Source organism: Aspergillus nidulans, chromosome VIII, assembly GCF_000011425.1.
Source record: "Aspergillus nidulans FGSC A4 chromosome VIII".
In the NCBI taxonomy this organism is placed as follows: Eukaryota; Fungi; Ascomycota; class Eurotiomycetes; order Eurotiales; family Aspergillaceae; genus Aspergillus; species Aspergillus nidulans.
Genome location: NC_066264.1, coordinates 1,557,308 through 1,576,344, shown reverse-complemented (window position 1 = coordinate 1,576,344; position 19,037 = coordinate 1,557,308). Strand labels below are relative to the sequence as shown.

Sequence of the window (19,037 nt, the reverse complement as noted above, 5' to 3'; positions counted from 1 at the left end):
TCACTTCTACCACTGCTGTTTCTCGTATAAATCTCCTCATTCAGGTTTCATTCTACTTTATTGTTTCTATTGCTCCTACTCAGACCATCTCTTGTTACGAAAATCGAACTCGGAGGCTGGTCCTGATCCTACTCAGCCGTTTGGCGCAATCTCACCCTCTCCTTTTGACGCGCCCTCATATACAACGCAATACAACTAAAACTGCTCGTTCCATCATGTCTGCGAGCCCGAGCCGGAGCCCGGAGTCAAAACCGGCAGGGAACACGCCTCCCATTGATGTTGATGTTGAGAACGAGCAGAATGTGGACGCCGAAGAAGCCGTGCAGCCACCGACCCCTGGTGCAGGCGGGGACGACGCTGATGCCGATGATAACGACGCCAAACCCGCCGTAGACAACGAAATTGACAACGACAATACAAATCTGAATGAAAACGAGGGGCAGAATGAACTCAATGAGGATAACCTCGGTGATTCAGATGACGAATCGATTCTCTCTGAAGTAGACGAGGCGCAGTTTGAAGATTTTGACCCGGAGAATGTGGATATTGAAGACCGTCCGCAGCTGGATATCGATGAGGAGAATTTGAAGCTCATTGGGCGGCATAAAAGGAAGAGGACGGAAGAGGAGGGGACCTCCAAGCGGAAGAAGGAGGGCAGGCGAAGGAAAAGCCGGCGCTATGCGGAGGAGGAAGAGGGTGGAAGTGATAGAGAAGCTGGCGGGAAGCGAAGGAAGTCGAAGAAGGCGGAGCTTGAGGAAGATGAAGAAACGCTTGACCCTGCTACGCGTACGTTACTATAGCGAGGTTTATCCTTGGACATGGATTTGCTAACGGTGTACAGGTCGACGAAGGGCTCTCGATCGTGCTATGGACGAGGCGCTGAAGAAACCTACCAAGAGAAGAGCCAGGAAACAGGATGGAATTGTATGTCTTCAGTTGTTATTGAATGCTGTGCTACAGTGGCTAATTTAAGTAGGATTTGGAACAAATGGCAGATGCTGAGATCGAGGATATGCGAAAACGTATGACTCACGCGGCGCAGATGGATGCTATCAACCGGCGCGAAGGCAAACCAGCCATGCACAAGCTCAAGATGCTTCCTGAAGTCGTCTCGCTTCTCAACCGCAATCAGTATGTCAACAGTCTGGTCGACCCGGAAATCAACCTGCTGGAAGCAGTCAAGTTTTTCCTTGAGCCGCTAGACGATGGGTCTCTTCCGGCCTACAACATTCAGCGTGATTTGATGACTGCATTGGGCAAGCTGCCCATCAACAAAGAGACATTAATTGCCAGTGGCATCGGCAAGGTCGTGGTTTTCTACACGCGGAGCAAGCGTCCAGAGCCCGGTATCAAGCGCATGGCCGAGCGACTACTAGCTGAGTGGACACGTCCTATTCTTCAGCGAAGTGACGATTACTCCAAGCGAGTATACCAAGAAGCCGAATTCGATCCTACGTATGTCCTATCCCCGTTTCTCTTGTTCCCTCCGACTCTTTGTGCATCGTTATCTGACCGTATTTAGAAAAATCACCTCACGCGTCAAGTCAGTTCAAGATAGCGCTGCGGAGGCGCGCGCACGCGAGCTCCTTCCTCCGCGCCTTGCTAACCGTGCGCGCGCCGAAATCTCGCACACTAGCTACACTGTCGTTCCAAAACCCACGGTGGTGCAGGAGAGCAAGTTTGCGCGACCGTTGGGTGCTAGTGGTGAAGATCGATTTCGGAAGATGCGGGCGCGACAGATTGCTGCGACGAAGGGGCAAGGCGCGCGACGGTAGTTGGGTTTCTTATCGAACTCGGCTCTCCGGTCGATCGCTTGTAACTTATGTAGTTTTGTATTTGCTATTTGCCACGGATCAGGCGCTCGGGGGGTACATTATCTTGATTTGAAAATAAAATAATAAGCAGAAGCGCGAACTGTCGACTGAATAATTCATGATCAATCAGCACGCCTGGAAGAAACGGCACGACACGACGGTGTCTGATCGGTGGATCGTACGATGGGGCGAACCCCGAGTTTGGTCCGGCTCAGATCCCGCAGTCGTTTTTTAGACGTCACCGGGTTCTGCAGCTCCCGATAACTTCCTTCTCGCGTCATCTGCGCATCAAAAATTTCCTCTTTCCTCCTCTTATAAACCTATTCCAACTGTCCACATTCCGAGGCTGTGTTTAAGTCTACAGCTTACCGTACCCATTTTGCTAATCGTATTTGTATACCACACACATCATGAAGCTCCTCACCAAGGAAGAAGAAGATGCCCACTACCGGTAAGTCGGCCGCCACCCGGATGCCTCGCAATTCAACCAGCGACACCAAAAGAAAACCGAAACTAACTCTTATTCATAGTGAGGTGCTCAAGGGTGGCTCTTTTGGTACAGTCCTGGGTCTCATCGGTGGCTATGCAGGTGTCTTGGCCGCATCCCGCCGCTATCACACTATCCGCAACCTCACACTTCCCATGAAAGCATTTCTCGTCACATCTTCCGGAACCTTCGTTGGCATTATCGGAGCCGACCGCTCCTCCCGCAGCTTCGAAGCAGCGCAAAACCAGAACCGACAATGGTACGAAAACCGCGAGGAGCGACTGCGCGCCCAGGAACTTCGCGGTATGAGCTTTAGCGATCGCGCCCTCGCCTGGGCTAGGGAGGAACGCTACACAATCGTTTTCTCGACATGGGTTGCTTCGATGATTGGTAGCTTTGCCCTTGTCGGGCGGAACCCTTATCTTTCGGGCCCTCAGAAGCTCGTCCAGGCTCGTGTCTATGCGCAGGGTGCTACGCTTGCCGTTCTTATCGCCAGTGCTGCATTCGAGATTTCCGAGAGGAGGAGGGTCAGACGGGAGCTTGATGCGAAGTCTGCGAGTGCTAAGGCGGACTCTAAGTTGAGTAACAACACTGGTGAAGATACCGAGCTATGGAAGGACATGGTCGCTGCTGAGGAGCAGCGGTTGAAGAACAAGCACCAGTCGCTCTATGAAAAGCATCAGAATGACGCCGGTTCTGACCCTGATGCTGGGTCTACCCCGCCTCAACAAAAGGCTGAGGCTGAGAAGCTGCCTAGTGAGCAGGAGCAGGAGCAGAAGAGTGAGGAGAAGAAGGAGAAGCAGAAGTAATTTCTCTTGGCTGCTAGGGGGACTCCGCATAAAAGAATAGATTGGTTGTGTATAACATTTCTTGTTTCCTTTCGTGGTTGGGCGGGTTTCTCGTACCACGATTTTACACTTGTTTCATCTTCCTGTTTGTGATTGTACACTCTCTCCTCTTATTCATGTCTTTTCACTTTATATATGGCGGGCGTTTGTCATTGCTTTTCTTCTGGGGATGTCCATACAAAGCAGACCCATCTGATATACAAAACTGTCCTACCCTTTTCAATATACAAGATAGAGGTTCATTATGTATTCCTGCTTCTGAAATCGCAACACCTAGCTAACGACTGAATATTGAAACGTTGACATAAGTAGGATCATATATGACCTTCATGGAAGGCTGCATAGTATAATCAACCTCCTCTAATCCCAACTCCGAGGCTATACTGAAGCAAAATGGATCATCTAAAGCTTTGCCTTAGTCCTCCCGTCAAACCCAGCGACAAAACCTGCCCTTTTGATCTCAGGCGCCTGGGCTAACCATCCACCAATTGCTTTTGAAAACTGCTTGAACGCCGCCGTGGACGCATGCTCCTTGAGGTTCTGGGAGTCAGTGTATCTATAATGGAAAATATTAGCACGAACTCTGATCCAGACTCCATGTCCTCGAAGAGCAGGCGACTGGACATAGGAAGAGTTTCTCACTTCTCAACAAGAACAAACTCCTCAGTTCCCTGCGGCTGAAGCGCAAAGTAGATTTGGGTTTTGGGTTCGTTCTCCTCGACGTATTTCGAAAGCGTCCTGAATGCTTCTGCGACCTAATAACCTGTTTAGTGGTCTTCACATAGTCTCATAGTTCGTTATATACCTCGTTGAATTTGCCTGGTTTAGGGACGAGTCTGACGACGTTATAAAGCTCCTTGGAGGACATTGTCAGTTGTTCTTGAGTTCAGGTATGATTAGGTAGCAATAGAAATGTTATGACCTGAAAACTGGGTTTATAAGGACGGCGTTGAGAGAAGAAAAGTAGATACTCCTATATGGTCTGGACTTCGGTTGTTGTAGAAGTGGAGAAAGGAAAGATGCCGAGGATGTACATGCATGCGACAAGGTTAACACGATTGTAATTGAGAGTTTCCTACTCGCATTATGGACAGACATCCTTTAGATATCCTACTTATGGTAAGGCTTGTGGTCAATTTAGAACGCCTGTGGTATTGAAGCTGCATACTCGACGAAGCCGGAGAATCAGCTGTATACCTCGATGCAGCCATAGCTACAGGAAGAGCTTCAGACTAGTTTACACCTTCCGGGAATATCACGACCTTTCATTTTCCTCCTCGTACGTATATGTTCAGAATGTAAATTCAGAATAATTATCCATACGAGCAGATACTAACGATACACCAGAAACTGAAAACGATCACGTGCACGTGCACTGTGTTCTGTGACGTAGCCAAAGCTCATGTGGGGACCGGGCTGGAACTTCTGCAGTGTGCTGCTACTTTATGACCAACGATAACATAAAATATCTCATCCAGTAATCAGTCCATCTATATAAGATGAAAAAGACTCTGTTGCTGGTGTTTGTTCATGGTTTCAAGGTAAGCTAGCGCCTCGCTTCTTGGTGGTTTCTATGCAAAGCACAAGGTGGAGGCTCCGTCTTCCCCGCATAGAGGTGGTCCAGTGCTCCGCATGAGAGGAATTTTACCACGAAGAGTCGCTAAGAAATACCTCCTGCAACCAGGGCGGCGATGACACATTTGGTGAATTTCCGCAACATATAAAGGTTCTCCTTAGCCGCAAGCTCCCCTCCATAACCGTGGCGACACTCGTTTACCCCAAGTATGAGACTCGAGGGAGCTTGCAGGACTCAGTGAGTGCGTTTCGGGAATGGTATGTGTTGATAATCCATCGCTCAGCTGATGAAAAGCTGCGCTGACGCACTGCAGGCTGCAGAATCAGGTAATCGATCTAGAAGTCTCCAACCGAACACCTTCGCCGACCGTTGATCCTTCCGTGCACGTCTTTCTCGTTGGTCACTCGATGGGCGGAATCGTCGCTGCCGACACACTGTTGCTCCTGGCTTCTGAACAGCCCATACCGGCGAGGACTCCAGCTCAGTCGTCACGATATGAATTCGATGAGGGCTCAAAAGATACGACAGCCGCAGAGAGCACTAATCTGGCGGACTCGGGCTTATTCATGTTTCCTCATATTCAGGGCGTGTTCGCGTTCGATACCCCATATCTTGGAGTCGCACCAGGTGTAGTGTCTTACGGCGCCGAAGGTCATTACAAGACAATCACGTCAACATATAACGCATTCTCCGAGGTTGCTGGACTATTTGGGCTCGGGGCAAACAATGCTTCAAGCAAAGGGGCGGCGCCACCTTCAGACGAAGCTAAAAAGTTACCGCCTGCGTCAGATAGTGACGCTGCAGCGACACCGTCCTGGCAGCGATGGGGACGGTATGCGATGTTTGCTGGCGCTGCAGGAGCTGTCGCTGCGGGAGGAGCGGCAGCCATGTATTCCCAGCGGCAGCGGTTGACCGATAGCTGGGGATGGGTTTCGTCGCATCTTGCATTCGTGGGCTGCCTAGCACGACCAGCAGAGCTCCATCAACGTATTGCGCAACTGTCGCAAGTGCGCAAAGACCGAGGAATCAGATGCGTGAACTTTTACACCTGCCTAGGGAAGGGCGCCCCATCCCTGGTAGAAAACACCGGCAACGTCAACGAGACGGGCAAGGGTCAAACGGCACCCTTCAGCTCCAGGATTATCCGCTCGAAGCACCGTACTTTTTGCACTATCCCGGATGGCGAGGAAGGCAAAGCCCAAGAAAAGCCGAAACGCACGGGGCCGGGAGTCGAATGGACTAAGGCTGTAAATGATAAGGCCACCGATGAGATCAAGGCCCATACCTGCATGTTTCTCCCGAAGCAGAATCCGGCTTTTTACGAACTAGTTAATCATGCATGCACGGCGATGGTCAGATCGGTGGACAGGGGATGGTACAGTACCGCAGGAGGACAGGCTATTTACAGCGAAGCACCAGCGGACAAGATGCCGCGGCCCGAGCAGGACCGAGCCAACACTCAAGCCGAAAGCGGGATGGATGAGGACGTTGTAATCATTGATTGATCATGCAGAATCTTTCGGTGCGGTTCCTTTGCGCCGTCAACCGTCTCCTGTCAGCCCGCCGATCTTGCTTGACAGCGATTCTTCACGGATCAGCGTCGTTACCGGCTCACTGGAGCCGGCTGACAGACTTCATTGGTGTCTTTGCACTACATACTTCAGGCCATTAGCACCGAACTTCAAGTACAGAGTACAAAGTACAAGTACGGATGTTCAGCGTCCTGCGCCAAAATAGCGGATTAATGTTAGCTGCGAGTCACAACCACAAGCCTTCCGCGCAACTCATAGCCTTGCAGGGGTCCCGTGCGCGACCATCGCCCACCAAAGCAGTCCAGGAACAGGATGTGCTTCCAGCCGGGTCCAGGCTGCTAGTCAATTTCCGTCCCTCCGAGCTAGGTGCACCTAGTCAATGTGGTGTTATCCAATAACGGAAAACTCACCGGTCTCTTCGCGGCCAATTAGCCTATCAGCGACTAGTAATCGACGTCTATCAAGGTACAATAATCACGAAATCGCACGGCAGTCGGCATGGCCCGTCAGCCACCGTATATGGTATCCGTCGAATCAATTATAGTCATGAGGTCCTTCAAATGCATTCGCAGATGGGTCATCCTTTCTGTCACATGCCGGCAATATTCACTTAGGGCTTATTAAACACGAAACATCAGTACTAATCTCAAGCCTGGGGGAATCAGCCCTAGCTTTTGATTTTAGTGCAACCCGCTAAATTATTCGATTCTTTCTGTCAAGAGATTAATTGAGAAGATTAATAATGTAACGGGATGAGACAACAATAAACCTTAACTGCATACTGCGAAATGCCGGGTGGAAGGTGTAAATAAATGTTCCATGCGCTATACTCCTACCCAAAAGAGCAGTGTGCATACATATGAGTCGGATAAACCCGCAGGCTAGCGCGATGTTAAGTTCGACAGGGATCTTTAGTCGTGGATATTTCCTACTTTATCAATAGTTGGTATCAGTGTGTAGCCGTCCGGTTTTGGTCCGAAACACTGAACTTTGACGGATAAAGAACCAAAATATTTTGTGATCGCTAAATCCTACCCTTTGTGAGAATGTACATGGATAGGAAATTAAGAGAAATCCCCAAACGAGGATGTGTATGACGGATGGATATTCGCTGGATTAATAATAGAAAACAAACACCCGACGCTGATCTCGCTATATATACAGACTGATGACCAAAATTTTGGACGATTCAAAGTGATGTCGTAAATAGATTAGTGTACTCGCTTCGAAGAAAGACCGCATCGTAAAATATGTAAGGTTTAAAGTATATCTTGTGAAGAAACTTGGCTGGTGCGTCTGAATGGGGTATATGTCGACAGTAGACTAATAGCCGTGACCGTTATAGGTAGACGCACGATGATGGTACATGCTCCCGGCATACTCCGAATTCGTATCTTGGTAGACCGTCGTCCGACGGTCCTCGTCCGGGAGAAGTTCCTTGATCTCCCAGTTGTTCGGCTTGATTCCGACGGAGAACTCAAGGTCCTCTTTTGTGATGTAGTCCCAGAACTAGAGAGCAAATGATGTCAATAAAATGCAAAGAGAAGCTTGGAAGATTTAACGTTGAAGCTAACTGTACCTTATAGACCATCATGACGGCGAGAAGATTGCAGAATGTAGCAAAGAACAGACCATCCAGGTAATGCTGGACATTGTCGCAAATGACATCTCCGAAAGCGTACATGATCACCTGACCTGCAATGAAGACAAGCAGGCCGAATGCAATATGGCCGAGCGGCCAACGATCCTCAAGAGTGTTCAGCACAAGTAGAAGTTGCATCACTAGGTATACTGCGATGCAGATCGCATTTATGATATATAAGACGATGAACATGGCAAGAGTGTTTGTCGGACTTAGACCGCCCCACGACTTGAACGTCAGGATAGAGATCAGAAAGGAAACGGCGAACATGACCGTTGACGTGAGCCGAAGAAGCCATACTGACAAGGCTGTTCCGTCTTCGTATAGTTGGAATCCGACAAACCCGTTTACGAGTAGACTTGTGCAAAGTGCGGAAGTCAAACCATTCTGTACTGCGACGAACCAGGGGAAAGGGCCGCTTCGAGGAGGTACTACGCCGGCGTCGATGACGAGCGAACATACGGTGAGGGCCATGTAAATGTAAAAGAAGGTGATAATCTCCTTTCGGCCTAGGCAGGGAACAATCGTTAGTGCTGGCTTGCCGGAAAAGAAGATATGGCGCGACAAACTTACCGACAGCCGTGAATTTCGACCTGATGTGCAGGATCATGATCACGGTCATACCCAACGCGATAATATGGAGAAACGACGCAGCACCTTCGAAGATAATCGTGTTGGCCAGCTCGATATTTCGCGCATAGCAGTTCGGTATAATCCCAGTAGAGCCTGAGATTGCTGACGAGGGGCCGACCAAAGAACAGAGCGGCAGCGCTGCCTTCTTGCAGATCTCGTCAAAGTCGCCAAAGCCCATCTTAAAAGTTATTTGTGCGTTTTTCGTCCGTTCTCGACTCGATCAATGAACTCTGGTCATGCAGTTCCCCGAAGTAAGAGGCGAGCTTGATAGGGGCTCCGCTCCTGGATTCAGGAACGAGGCCGCAGCGAGCGACTTTTTGACGTTAGCCAGGCGCAAAGGTTAACCGCAGCAGGAACTTGAGCGAGTGACGGCCCGGGTAGGGTGCAGGATCGGGCGCAGAAAGTTTCCGACTGCGAAGGATGATACAAGTTGCCACAACAAGGCTGGGAGGGGAGTCCTGGCTGTTGTCTGAAATTAGATCACGAGATCCACTAGTGCCGATCGAGGCTGGGCTAGGCTGAGCCGATACTTTACTATCTTTGGACTAGTGTGTTTTAAAACCACTAACCAAACTTGGAACTATGCTTACCCCACCCGCCGGAGTTCTACCGCAGCTGCGCAGTGCGATCCGGCGGAGTTCTCTGCTGATTTTGAGGCCATCGGCAGCTTTGTGTGGGATCGGTACCTGCATTCTGACTCCTATAACCCAGATGATGAGGGTTTGGGAAGAACTCTCAAGGCTGGGTTTGTCTCCATCTTGTGCTGGATGGCCAGATTGTGTGCATTCGAGTCCTTGGTACGGGGTGATGCCTTCCAGAATCCTTCCGGAAACTGCCAGCCACACGAGTATTACGCCTCTAGTTTCAGCCTTCTACAAACTCACAGGATCGCGATGGCTGGCGTCTCCACTGAACAAACTTTGTCTTCAAGTGAGTCGAGTCTCGAAGCTGCGGCTGTTCGTGTCTGAGAGCTAAGCGCTCGCACTTCGCAGTCTGGACCGGTGCAGCTCGTCGCAGGCACAGCTGGCGGCCACTTTGGCTTGGTTAGGCTTCCTTGGTATAGACTAACATGGCTCATTACTTTCACAGCGCAAAGCTTGCCCTATTCTCTCCTGACAGCTGCATTCGGGCAAGCACATTCTCAAACTCCACACTTTGCGGTTCCGAGGAAAGCACAGAAGGTTGAGCTGAGACATGGAGATCCTGACCCGATGTGGTGCCATAGCATGCCCATCGCCCGCGGCCTACCATAGAACGAGCGAGGAATACTAATTTGTGGGTTGAGCCTTGTCTCAAGGTCCGCAGGGATCCGGCAGTTGCTCGGAAGATCCCGCTAGACGATTTCGGACAACAAAGCACGAAACACGAACACGGGTACCAATAAACATACTTTCTATTACGAGGCGGAAGGACAATGACGAGGACGTTTCTTCTTGGATCCGCCTTCGTTGAGTTGTCACCGACGCGCAGTTTTGACCTGGCCGAAAGCCGGGTATCCGCGACTGAGAACACGTCACAGGATTGAAGAGTTTATCTGTTACAGGCCGGGCCAAGTCAGTTCAAGCTCCTCTTTGAGTGAAATCCATGCGGGCTGGAACCAGGGTGTTATGCAGATATATCGTGGGGGCCGGCTTTCGTACGGTGGACGGGCGGAGGCTCGGAGCACGTACAGAGTTAATGCAAGAATCCACAGCTATAGAAGCCGGAACTAAAATCGCCGCAGCCAATGAGTGTTCTTCCGAAGCATCAATACGCTACTGATATCATATCACCGACCTGGAGCGTACCTTATACAGTTATACTCCGTGCCCAGCCAGCCTAGTTCCACACGTAAAAACCCTGGCCTCTCCCGGAGTTTATGCAGCGGTGGGGGCTGCAGGCTCCATCATCCATGGAGGTTAGAACTGCCGAATCTTGGAAACTACCGGTGGCCTACTCTGTACAGAGTTTCCCCATAGATTAACCTAACGCAGCTCTGCACTCTCGATGAGACTTACTTTCGCTACAATTCCGAGTTCGGCTCGTTGCCCAGCGCCAGCGCGGACACGATCTGTCAGTAAACCCATCGCTTCGAATTGGAATCCAACTGACTATTGATCTCTGCATGAGATCCCAGCTAGCGCCACGTGCCGTTAAAGGCTTAGACTACATCAGGTTTCAACGGCTTTGGGGGGACGGCGTCGATCACTGATAAATTCTCGCAACCCGATCGAGCCGAAACGGGCGGATCCATGAGGACGAATTTGAAGCTATCCATGTGGGCCCCTAAGTTCCACCCTTCTCTTTCACGGCCACAACTTGCAGCGCAGCCGCGGTACCGTTCTACTTCGGGGCCGATGGCTCGGAAAATGGCAATACCTTTCATGATGCTAAACTGGATGGGCGCCTTGCGTCGCTGTGGTTGGCTCAGGATGAAGTCCCCATCAATCCCTGATATTTAACATGGGACTACTCTGGTATACCCCGGTAAGAATGTTAGTCCGGTGGGCCTTACAAGGATATGACTCCTCTGAAGCGGTGAGGCCTTCAAAGCACCGCTTTCTTAATTCAGCCTAGTTTTGAAGCTAGTAAAACCTCCAATATCGCCATCCTCCTGAGATCCATGGTGGTGAGCATTGCTAATATGGCTATCCCCAGACCTAGTACCCCTCCAGAGGCGCCTTTGGAGGTGACTGAGATATCTGAAAGGAGCCAAAGTTCTAGATGGCTAAGTCGCGATGATTGGATTCGCATTTTGACTCTACAAGATGCTGGTTTTACCTATCAACAGATCTCTTCTCAGCTTGGATTTACCTATCGTCAGGTGCAATATACCTGCCAGAATGAGCAATCTACTCCTCAAAAGCCTCCTGGCCAGCGCCCGAAGCTATCAGAAGAGGATATGGACAATATCATTACCTTTATCTCTTCATCACAACGTACGCGCCGACTATCTTATAAACGAGTTATTGAAGAACTAAATCTTCCCTGTGGAGAAACTGCACTTGCTCGAGCACTTAAAAAACGAGGCTATTCCCGATGCAAAGCTCTTCGAAAGCCACCTTTATTGGACAATACAAAGCGTGTACGTCTTGCCTGGGCCCTTGAGCATGTGAATTGGATAATTGAGCAATGGAATTAAATACTTTGGTCTGATGAGACTTGGGTTACTCCAGGCTTCTATACCAGAATCTGGGTTACCAGAAGAGCAGGAGAAGAGCTAGATAAGACCTGTATTTGTTCGTCTACCCCCAAAAAGCATGGTTGGATGTTTTGGGGATCATTTTATGGAGATACTAAAGGCCCTTGCCTTTTCTGGGAGAAAGAATGGGGCTCTATCAATGCAGAGAGTTACTGTGAGCAAATTGTGCCTATTATTGACGGCTATCTTTGCCTGAACCGACAGCAAGGTAACTATCTTTGTCTTATGCATGATGGAGCACCTGGCCATGCCAGCAAAGATACTATAGCAGAGCTTCATGAGCATAGTATCTATCCTATTAGTTGGCCTGCCTTCTCCCCTGATCTGAACCCTATTGAGATAGTATGGAACTGGATGAAAGACTGGATCCAAGAGAGATATCCAGATGACCGCCAGCTATCTTATGATGCCCTATGAGAAATTATACAAGCTTCATAGGATGCAGTCCCTACAGACTTTTTGGAAGGCCTTATTGGGTCTATGCAAGCCAGATGTCAGGCAGTAATCGAGGCAGAGGGTGGCCATACAAAATATTAGTAAGATATTAGCATTAATACGAACGGCAGAATCCAAAGGAGTCATATCCTTGTAAGGCCCACCGGACTAACATTCTTACCGGGGTATACCAGAGTAAATGGTTTAAATCGGCCTCAGAATAATAATGGATAGTCCCGAATAATAACACTCCGTGACAAAAAAAAAAGGCCAATCACATTTTGGCTCTTGGCCATTTTTTTCCCAACTCCCCTGTCGAGTAACCCTGGCAGACTGCGCCTGGCTTGTGACGGCCCCGGACCCTACTATAATCCTTGATAATGGCAGTTACAAGTTGGACCACTTCTCTCCATGGTTCTATGAGCAAGAATCCCTGAGTATATATTGTTCTCTGCTTCTGGTACATTCGCGCGCTCACCTCGACCATCCTTTTTCTTCAATCCGGACTTCTGTCTGCTTGCCAGCGATCCACTGCACCCAACGCCAAGTCGCTACCACTGAACACACTCTATATTCCGCCTCCATAGAGACGCGCACCACTAGCTCAGCCTTCAACCTAACACTTCTCATTCCGGCTGGCCCGTCCATTTGCAAACAATAATGTGCAATCATTACAAGAACTACTACATATACAGCGCATGCAACCAACCCAGCTCTCATGTCATTCGCACCTCCATCGACGAGCCGAAAGAGGCGCGGTGTTCGAGCTCCCCACACGACAGATTTATTGTCGTTGTCGGGAAGTGCGTCCTTTGCAATCGATGATCGCTCTGAGCAGCTGTTTATGAGCTCACAGCTGCGCTCGCGGGGCGATGGGAAACCCTCGTCGACGTGTATGTCACTCGCCGGCTGATCTTGGCCATGCTCTTCTGTGGGAACGGGCCTCTTCCGGTGGTTCGAGTTTTTTGATTCCGCTACGATACCTCTGTTTGTTATACGGATGTCTGAGTTTCTTCGCTTCGGCTGTGTTTTATTACCTACGACTTTGCCTGCGGCAGTGGGTTTGACGTACTTCCTGGACCAGCTGGATGTGCACTTGTTTTAGAAAGGTCCCTCTGTATGGCGTTGGACCGGGAATTGGGATTTCTAGACGGTTGAATTCTACCATCATGACTTATGATCTTTCTTTGTTTCTCTTCTTTATCCGTCGCAAGCCTGATCTAGACTCTCGCACAGGCAGCATCACATGTCCCAGCGCAGGCCTGCAGCATGTGTCCGCTTTAGTCGAGGAGCTTGGACCTGGTGCTTTCGATACCTGGACTTGTTGCCCTCCGGGAGCGGGAGGATCAGGCGAAAATCAGGAGATGTTCGAATGCTTATGCGCCTTGACCTCGTCTATTCTATGGCAGTATATTAGCAATATAACGGACGCTCTGCAGATAATATAAATTGCCGCCAAGCCCCCAACTGATAGTGTACCGCTATTGCTCCGAGATGAAGATGGAGTCTGTGCTCTGCGACCGGCATTGCCATCGTCTGCCTGTCTGCTCCCATGAGCTCTTTACAGGCTCGACTCGACTCATCTCGAAGCCCCTCGACGATAACCCATCCCGGCTGTCACACTTGTTTCGACCACTTGGAGTTTCTCGTTGAGACAGTCTCCGGCCCTCATTTCATCTGTCCCAGGGACTGGTCCATGCAGCTTTATCACACCCACCAGACCGGTGTCCTCATTTCCATCCCCACGCAATCCACCTACGCCTCCGCGGCAACCTGGAGTTTCGAAATCACTGGACTAGAGTGATTGCGGGTGAGATAGCTCGCACGAATTTTTTCCCCCCTGCTCGCACATAAGAGGCCCGGCACATCTCCCAAGATGGCCTTTCTTACGCACGCCGGCGCATCTTGGTTGTTGTTTATTGGATCCATGATTGCATGACCGTTGTTGATTAATATGTGGCCAAATACTAATTAAGATAACCCTCCTGCGAATCACGGCAGTTGGACGCTGCTAAGAACCCGGCCAGCTCATAGGAGCTTTAGACTAAACGCCACAGGCCAATCCTGTCTTGGCCCGATCGCGAGGTAAGAGTACTCATATTGTACTGTCTTTTAGCAGAGACGATGCTGTCTGTCTCCCCATTGATCCTATATCCTAGAGCTATTGGGCAGTGTGCGGGCTGGCATCTGCACTGCGCCCATTGCCCCTTTTGTGCTGGGCCACCGTTCCCGCTGGTGGCGCTGATATTCTCTCACATTCCTTCTGGCTCGGCACCCATACCAAGGCGCAAGCTTGCTTGACGGTGATGGCACAATCCATCACCTTTTGGATCAATCTGGCACATATCCACTGTTATTTGTCGATCATATCATCCTGGCTCATAAACCGCATCCTCGGAGTTAGCCAACCAAACCCCTTTCATCTCCACCTTACGAGGAACCTTTAGAACCGATGACGAAGCAGCTGAAACAGCATCTCTTAGCAGTCAATCACCATCCTGACGAACAAAGATGATGGATCCGTGCTGTGGGGGCGGGAGGCCGTCTCATGAAGATCGCGACTCGCTTCGGAAACGAGTCGAGTGGCTTGATCAGACACGGACGGATCATCGATCCATCCCCAACCCCATTTCATAGCTGTTACACTGCGCTAAGCCAACGCCTGCGACTATATTCCGGCACCTTCGAAATCGAAGCCGGCCCTCAACCATTCACGGAGCTCCAGCGCTGCCAGTCCCCGAAAGCCATCCCGCAGGGCCGCATCAGCCAACAATTGCCCTCCGTTGTAAAAAGAGAACAGCCCTGTCGATCAGCCAATTACGCAATTGTGAGCTCATTTCTCTTTTCGTGAATCCAGTTACTTCGAGTATAGTTTGGGATCACGGAATACATACCTTGAACAGAGATCAGACTACCCCATAGTACACCTACCCGAACATGCAGGCACTCTGTCGGAAGTATTCCGGCCAACGAGAAGCAACCCAGCGGGTAGGGCCACTGGGTTGGGATTGGGGTCGTGGTTGGGGGTCATATATGGTAAGCCCCCCAGAGCGTGCAGCTAAGTATACCCCCAGGGCCAGGATACAATGAAGTACAGAGTACGCACCCCAAGTCTTTAGCTGGTCGGGTAATATCCTGAATTAGGCCTTTTACCGTGACCCGCTACTCCAACTACTACTAAAGTACTAGTACTGACGGCGTCCAGAACGTTTACGTAGCTTTTTAGCCCCCCAGAGCAACTGACCTCCTAGGCAGCTAGGTTTTTACGGCCAGAGTCTTAGATATTGCGCTTGTACACCCAAAATTTAGGCCAACAAACTAATTACCGTGCTAACAGCCCCGTGCGCAAACTGAGGACGGATGCCGGGAATTAGTCCAAGTAAGCCGCCAATCAAAAAAAATCCCCCAGCTCTTCTCTTCCATCCGATGCGTGGCCCTGGACATACAAGGTTTGTATCGGATACGTACGTCCTCTTAGACCCCTGGATTATAGATTGCGTGTCCGGATATAGGAGGATGATAACCCGGCCAGAACAATGACTGAATCGGCTTTATCCGGCTTCTCCCGTGAAATTGTTTAGAATCTTTCAAAGTAGGTCCGATAGAACCACTGCATCACATGGTTTGTAGAAATACCCGGAGAGACTCGGTACCTTATCTTTGCTCTAGTAATGTAAGAGGTGATTGGCCCGATCCCAGGTCCACTCCTGTAGTCTCAAGAGGTATTCAACAGTAGTCTATTACTTAATGCAATCAAGACCCCAGCGTAAGTCTATTCTCCTGCGCTATAGATTGCAAGCACGTTGCAAGCACGTTCGGTGCGCACGCTTTTGAACCGTCAAGTCGCTAAAAAGCATGCATTAGCCCATCGGTCTAGCTGGTCATTAGTTAGTGCTTCATACCTAGGCCCCTCCTACTACTCCCCTATATATGTTAGCCATTAAGAAAAGGCCATTCAAGAAAAGGTCTATTATCTCTATATCTGAACTCTGCAATCTAAAGGCAAACTCATCTGCTCAAGCTCCTACACACAGTCTAATGCCCTGAATGGCTTGTGGCAATCAAACATCTATCACTTTCTCGATCTGCTGTCACGGCTTTACTTCGCTCCACAATCCGAGCCCTAACTTCACCACGTGCGATATGTCTGCATAATAAGGAGACCTAAGAAAGTAGCCGCCGTTCAACTGCATCCATTACTAGTATCCACTTTTGAAGGCCATTCTGCACCCTCCAGCTGCTTGATAGTAAGAGCCTAAACTCAGTTCTGCGAGGCCGTTACCATGACTATTCAGATCAGGTAACGACCGCGTAGTAAATCGTCAGAGCGCTTATGATGAGTTAGTGTTCTGACGATTGGGACAATCCCTGGGTGACATGACTCGCCGACCGCCTGAGTCAGAGTCCGGCAGCGGTGCACTAGTTCATGAGTAAGTAGTTCGCGACTGACTCTGCATTTCTATGTCAGTGCATCGACGGCCCTAGATCCGCGCACGCATCCTTCTGACTCTGTCTTTGTGACTCTTAAAAATAAACTAGCAAGTTAGTCAATATGACAAAGTAAAGGAACAGTAATAGGACTAAGAATCCTGCAGGTGCAGGAACGATTGAGGTCTAAAATGAGCCAGCCCCAGCGCTGGAGACGAGGACAGATCCACTTGGCTTCAGGAACGGGACCAGGTTAGACCCGACCCAGCTGGAAGCGGGCCCCGGTTTTGTCAGTGCCATGTGGCAGACTCTGGCTAATATTTCCGGTTGGAGACTCGGATTACGGGAGTGCCAGGGACCGCGCGAATCTAGCTGGATAACCGGTCGTATGAGTTTGGGGGCTTGGAATGTGACACCTGGAGTACACAAGGTGGGCCGTATGAACTATTACATCACGCGCAGAGTTGATGGCAAGAGGCGTTATATATTGGATCCAGCTACCATATACTGTTTAGCTCTTATGTCCACTTTTGGAAGGAAACACTGCCCTTAACGGTAATAATCCGACAGGGTCCGAAAGCTTGTCCATAGCTTTGCTGGACTGAGCTGACGGCCGCTGAGTTCAGCATATATCTACCTAGTACAGATATCTCGTTTTTATGGTATGAATGTAATGGCTCTGGCCAAAGGATTAGTATATTGATAAATGCTATATCTCAAAGCCCAGGTTATTACCTTGAGGTTCCACTGACACCATGAACCGGAGCCAGGATCATCACTAGGCTCAAGGGCCAAATCCCCCAAGGCATGACTCCTATTCTCCATCAGAACGTTCGCCGCCGGAATACCCCCAATCTCTGTATCATCTCACTGCTGCGTTAATGTCCTCTGTATGCTTGAGGATTTACCGCGTCATAAACCGGCTTGGTAGCAAGGGGCAACTGAGATTTGATACGTGAAGCACCATATGTATTATGTCTGGCGTGCCTTTTCTCAAGGGTGAATTCTGTAAATAACATGCGGCTAGCATCAAATGCGAAATTTGTGACGGACAGAATTATAGTGAACAGCTTCTGCATATCTTTGTATACTCTTAGTCCCATGAACAGCGCCATATAACTTTTCAGATCTCAGCTTGCCTTTATGAAAATGAAGAACCAACAGGTCCTGACTGAAACACGTACAGAATAATGGAAGAGGTGCTTCTAATATGAAAAGAGTGTTCTTCCCACTCACCTTTGTCAGCTGCCACCGATCACATCCAGCGATGTACTGGCGACGGCAAGAAGCGGCCTAGGATGTATGCGCCTAGTATCGTCCCGGTTCAGTGAAACAAGATGATGTAAGACTATCAATGAAGTTTGAAAGACCGGTGAAGTCATGTATTTAGAGGGCTAGGTCTGAACAACCTCCTGCCACGAGAGCAGCAAAGCTCGACCTTCGAAGCGCAGCGCATCAACATGATACTTCCGGACCTTAGGTGAATCGGGCCTCTTTGAAAGGCTATACAGACGGCTGGTAGAACCACCATGACTTATTGGAATAAGGCAGAGTTTCTCAAGTGAACTCAAGAGATTGTCAAGCAGATCACGCTTCTGGGATAGGTGATGTGAATGACGAGGTCATTGTCAACGTGAACGAGAAGGTTGGCCAAGAGTGCTGAGTGGGACAGCTCAGGTAAGACGGAAGTCTGTAAAGCATTGAATCAGAGAGCAATGTGCTCTAATGGCATTTCTCTGTTCTAAATGGTATTCTTGGCAGGTAAGACTTTCCGCATGCTCGATGCTATACCAAAATATCTTCCAGGCTGGCAATGCCTCGCACGGGAAGACATCAGTCCAACAAAGCAACATCTTTTTGCAGATAGAGCAAGTATAGTATTGATGAATCTGGTTCGAATTTCGCTCTACAGAGTCGAGATGGCAATGTTCCCCAGGAATTGAAGACATTTGTAGATTCTGTACGGCATCATTTCACGTGTCGTAAAACACGCTTCTTTGAAGACTCTCAGGCAAGGTGGCCGAGTGGTTAAGGCGCTGTGTTTAGGTATTATACCTACAAAATCCGCAGTGGGAAACCTCGCGAGTTCGAATCTCGTCCTTGTCAGTCTTTTTCGTTTCTTTTTTTTTTTTTTTTATCTAAAATTAGCGCCGTTACCATCCATAGTTATACCCAGATAAACCATTCAACTCATGAACTGGAATACTAACATAACAGTTACATCCCTTAAGGAACTTACAATACAACTTCAGCCCTCTAACCTTTCAAAAGTAAATAATACGTCTTGCTTACGGTTCGGTCTAGACCTGATACGCAACGTGCCTGCATGCTGGCCGCTTAGAAGCGGTTAGCCCTATTTTCTGGCCTGTAAATGCCCTGAATGCGACGAAAAACTCGAAATTGACCAGAATGTACCATTACGGAGGAACACCCGGCCTAGCCCTTCTGCTTGACCTCGATC

At 49.5% G+C, this 19,037-nt stretch overlaps 6 protein-coding genes and 1 pseudogene across 7 annotated transcripts, besides 4 other annotated features; 5 read left to right on the top strand and 2 right to left on the bottom strand.

Moving 5' to 3' along the window:
- Positions 1-19,037: part of a sequence feature (contig 1.16 792..451587(-1)) that runs on past both edges of the window.
- On the top strand, positions 53-1,889 carry ANIA_01065 (transcription factor SPN1). Its single transcript, XM_050613237.1, has 4 exons — positions 53-786; positions 842-924; positions 977-1,479; positions 1,523-1,889. Exons 1-4 carry the CDS (start codon positions 216-218, stop codon positions 1,773-1,775), a joined length of 1,410 nt encoding a protein of 469 aa, XP_050469067.1. The 5' UTR covers positions 53-215; the 3' UTR covers positions 1,776-1,889.
- ANIA_01066 (HIG1 domain-containing protein) lies at positions 2,104-3,410 on the top strand. The gene is made up of 2 exons (XM_050613236.1): positions 2,104-2,265; positions 2,345-3,410. Exons 1-2 carry the CDS (start codon positions 2,225-2,227, stop codon positions 3,108-3,110), a joined length of 807 nt encoding a protein of 268 aa, XP_050469066.1. The 5' UTR covers positions 2,104-2,224; the 3' UTR covers positions 3,111-3,410.
- On the bottom strand, positions 3,552-4,017 carry ANIA_01067 (putative quinol monooxygenase; the record flags this gene model as incomplete). Its single annotated transcript, XM_653579.1, has 3 exons — positions 3,552-3,705; positions 3,792-3,904; positions 3,955-4,017. 3 exons carry the CDS (start codon positions 4,015-4,017, stop codon positions 3,552-3,554), a joined length of 330 nt encoding a protein of 109 aa, XP_658671.1.
- On the top strand, positions 4,649-6,230 carry ANIA_01068 (esterase/lipase family protein; the record flags this gene model as incomplete). Its single annotated transcript, XM_653580.1, has 3 exons — positions 4,649-4,690; positions 4,834-4,982; positions 5,039-6,230. The coding sequence occupies 3 exons, from the start codon at positions 4,649-4,651 to the stop codon at positions 6,228-6,230; spliced, it is 1,383 nt and encodes a 460-aa protein (XP_658672.1).
- ANIA_01069 (protein chs7) lies at positions 7,581-8,710 on the bottom strand (the record flags this gene model as incomplete). The annotated part of the gene is made up of 3 exons (XM_653581.1): positions 7,581-7,766; positions 7,837-8,408; positions 8,473-8,710. The coding sequence occupies 3 exons, from the start codon at positions 8,708-8,710 to the stop codon at positions 7,581-7,583; spliced, it is 996 nt and encodes a 331-aa protein (XP_658673.1).
- On the top strand, positions 11,156-12,230 carry ANIA_01070 (annotated as a pseudogene). The gene has a single exon. A coding segment is annotated over exon 1 (1,075 nt).
- On the top strand, positions 15,086-15,998 carry ANIA_11292 (uncharacterized protein; the record flags this gene model as incomplete). The annotated part of the gene is made up of 4 exons (XM_050613235.1): positions 15,086-15,184; positions 15,486-15,527; positions 15,558-15,597; positions 15,940-15,998. The coding sequence occupies 4 exons, from the start codon at positions 15,086-15,088 to the stop codon at positions 15,996-15,998; spliced, it is 240 nt and encodes a 79-aa protein (XP_050469065.1).
- Positions 18,762-18,781: a sequence feature (Short protein (ANIA_11293, CBF88211.1) was converted to a misc_feature.).
- Positions 18,816-18,837: a sequence feature (Short protein (ANIA_11293, CBF88211.1) was converted to a misc_feature.).
- Positions 18,869-18,904: a sequence feature (Short protein (ANIA_11293, CBF88211.1) was converted to a misc_feature.).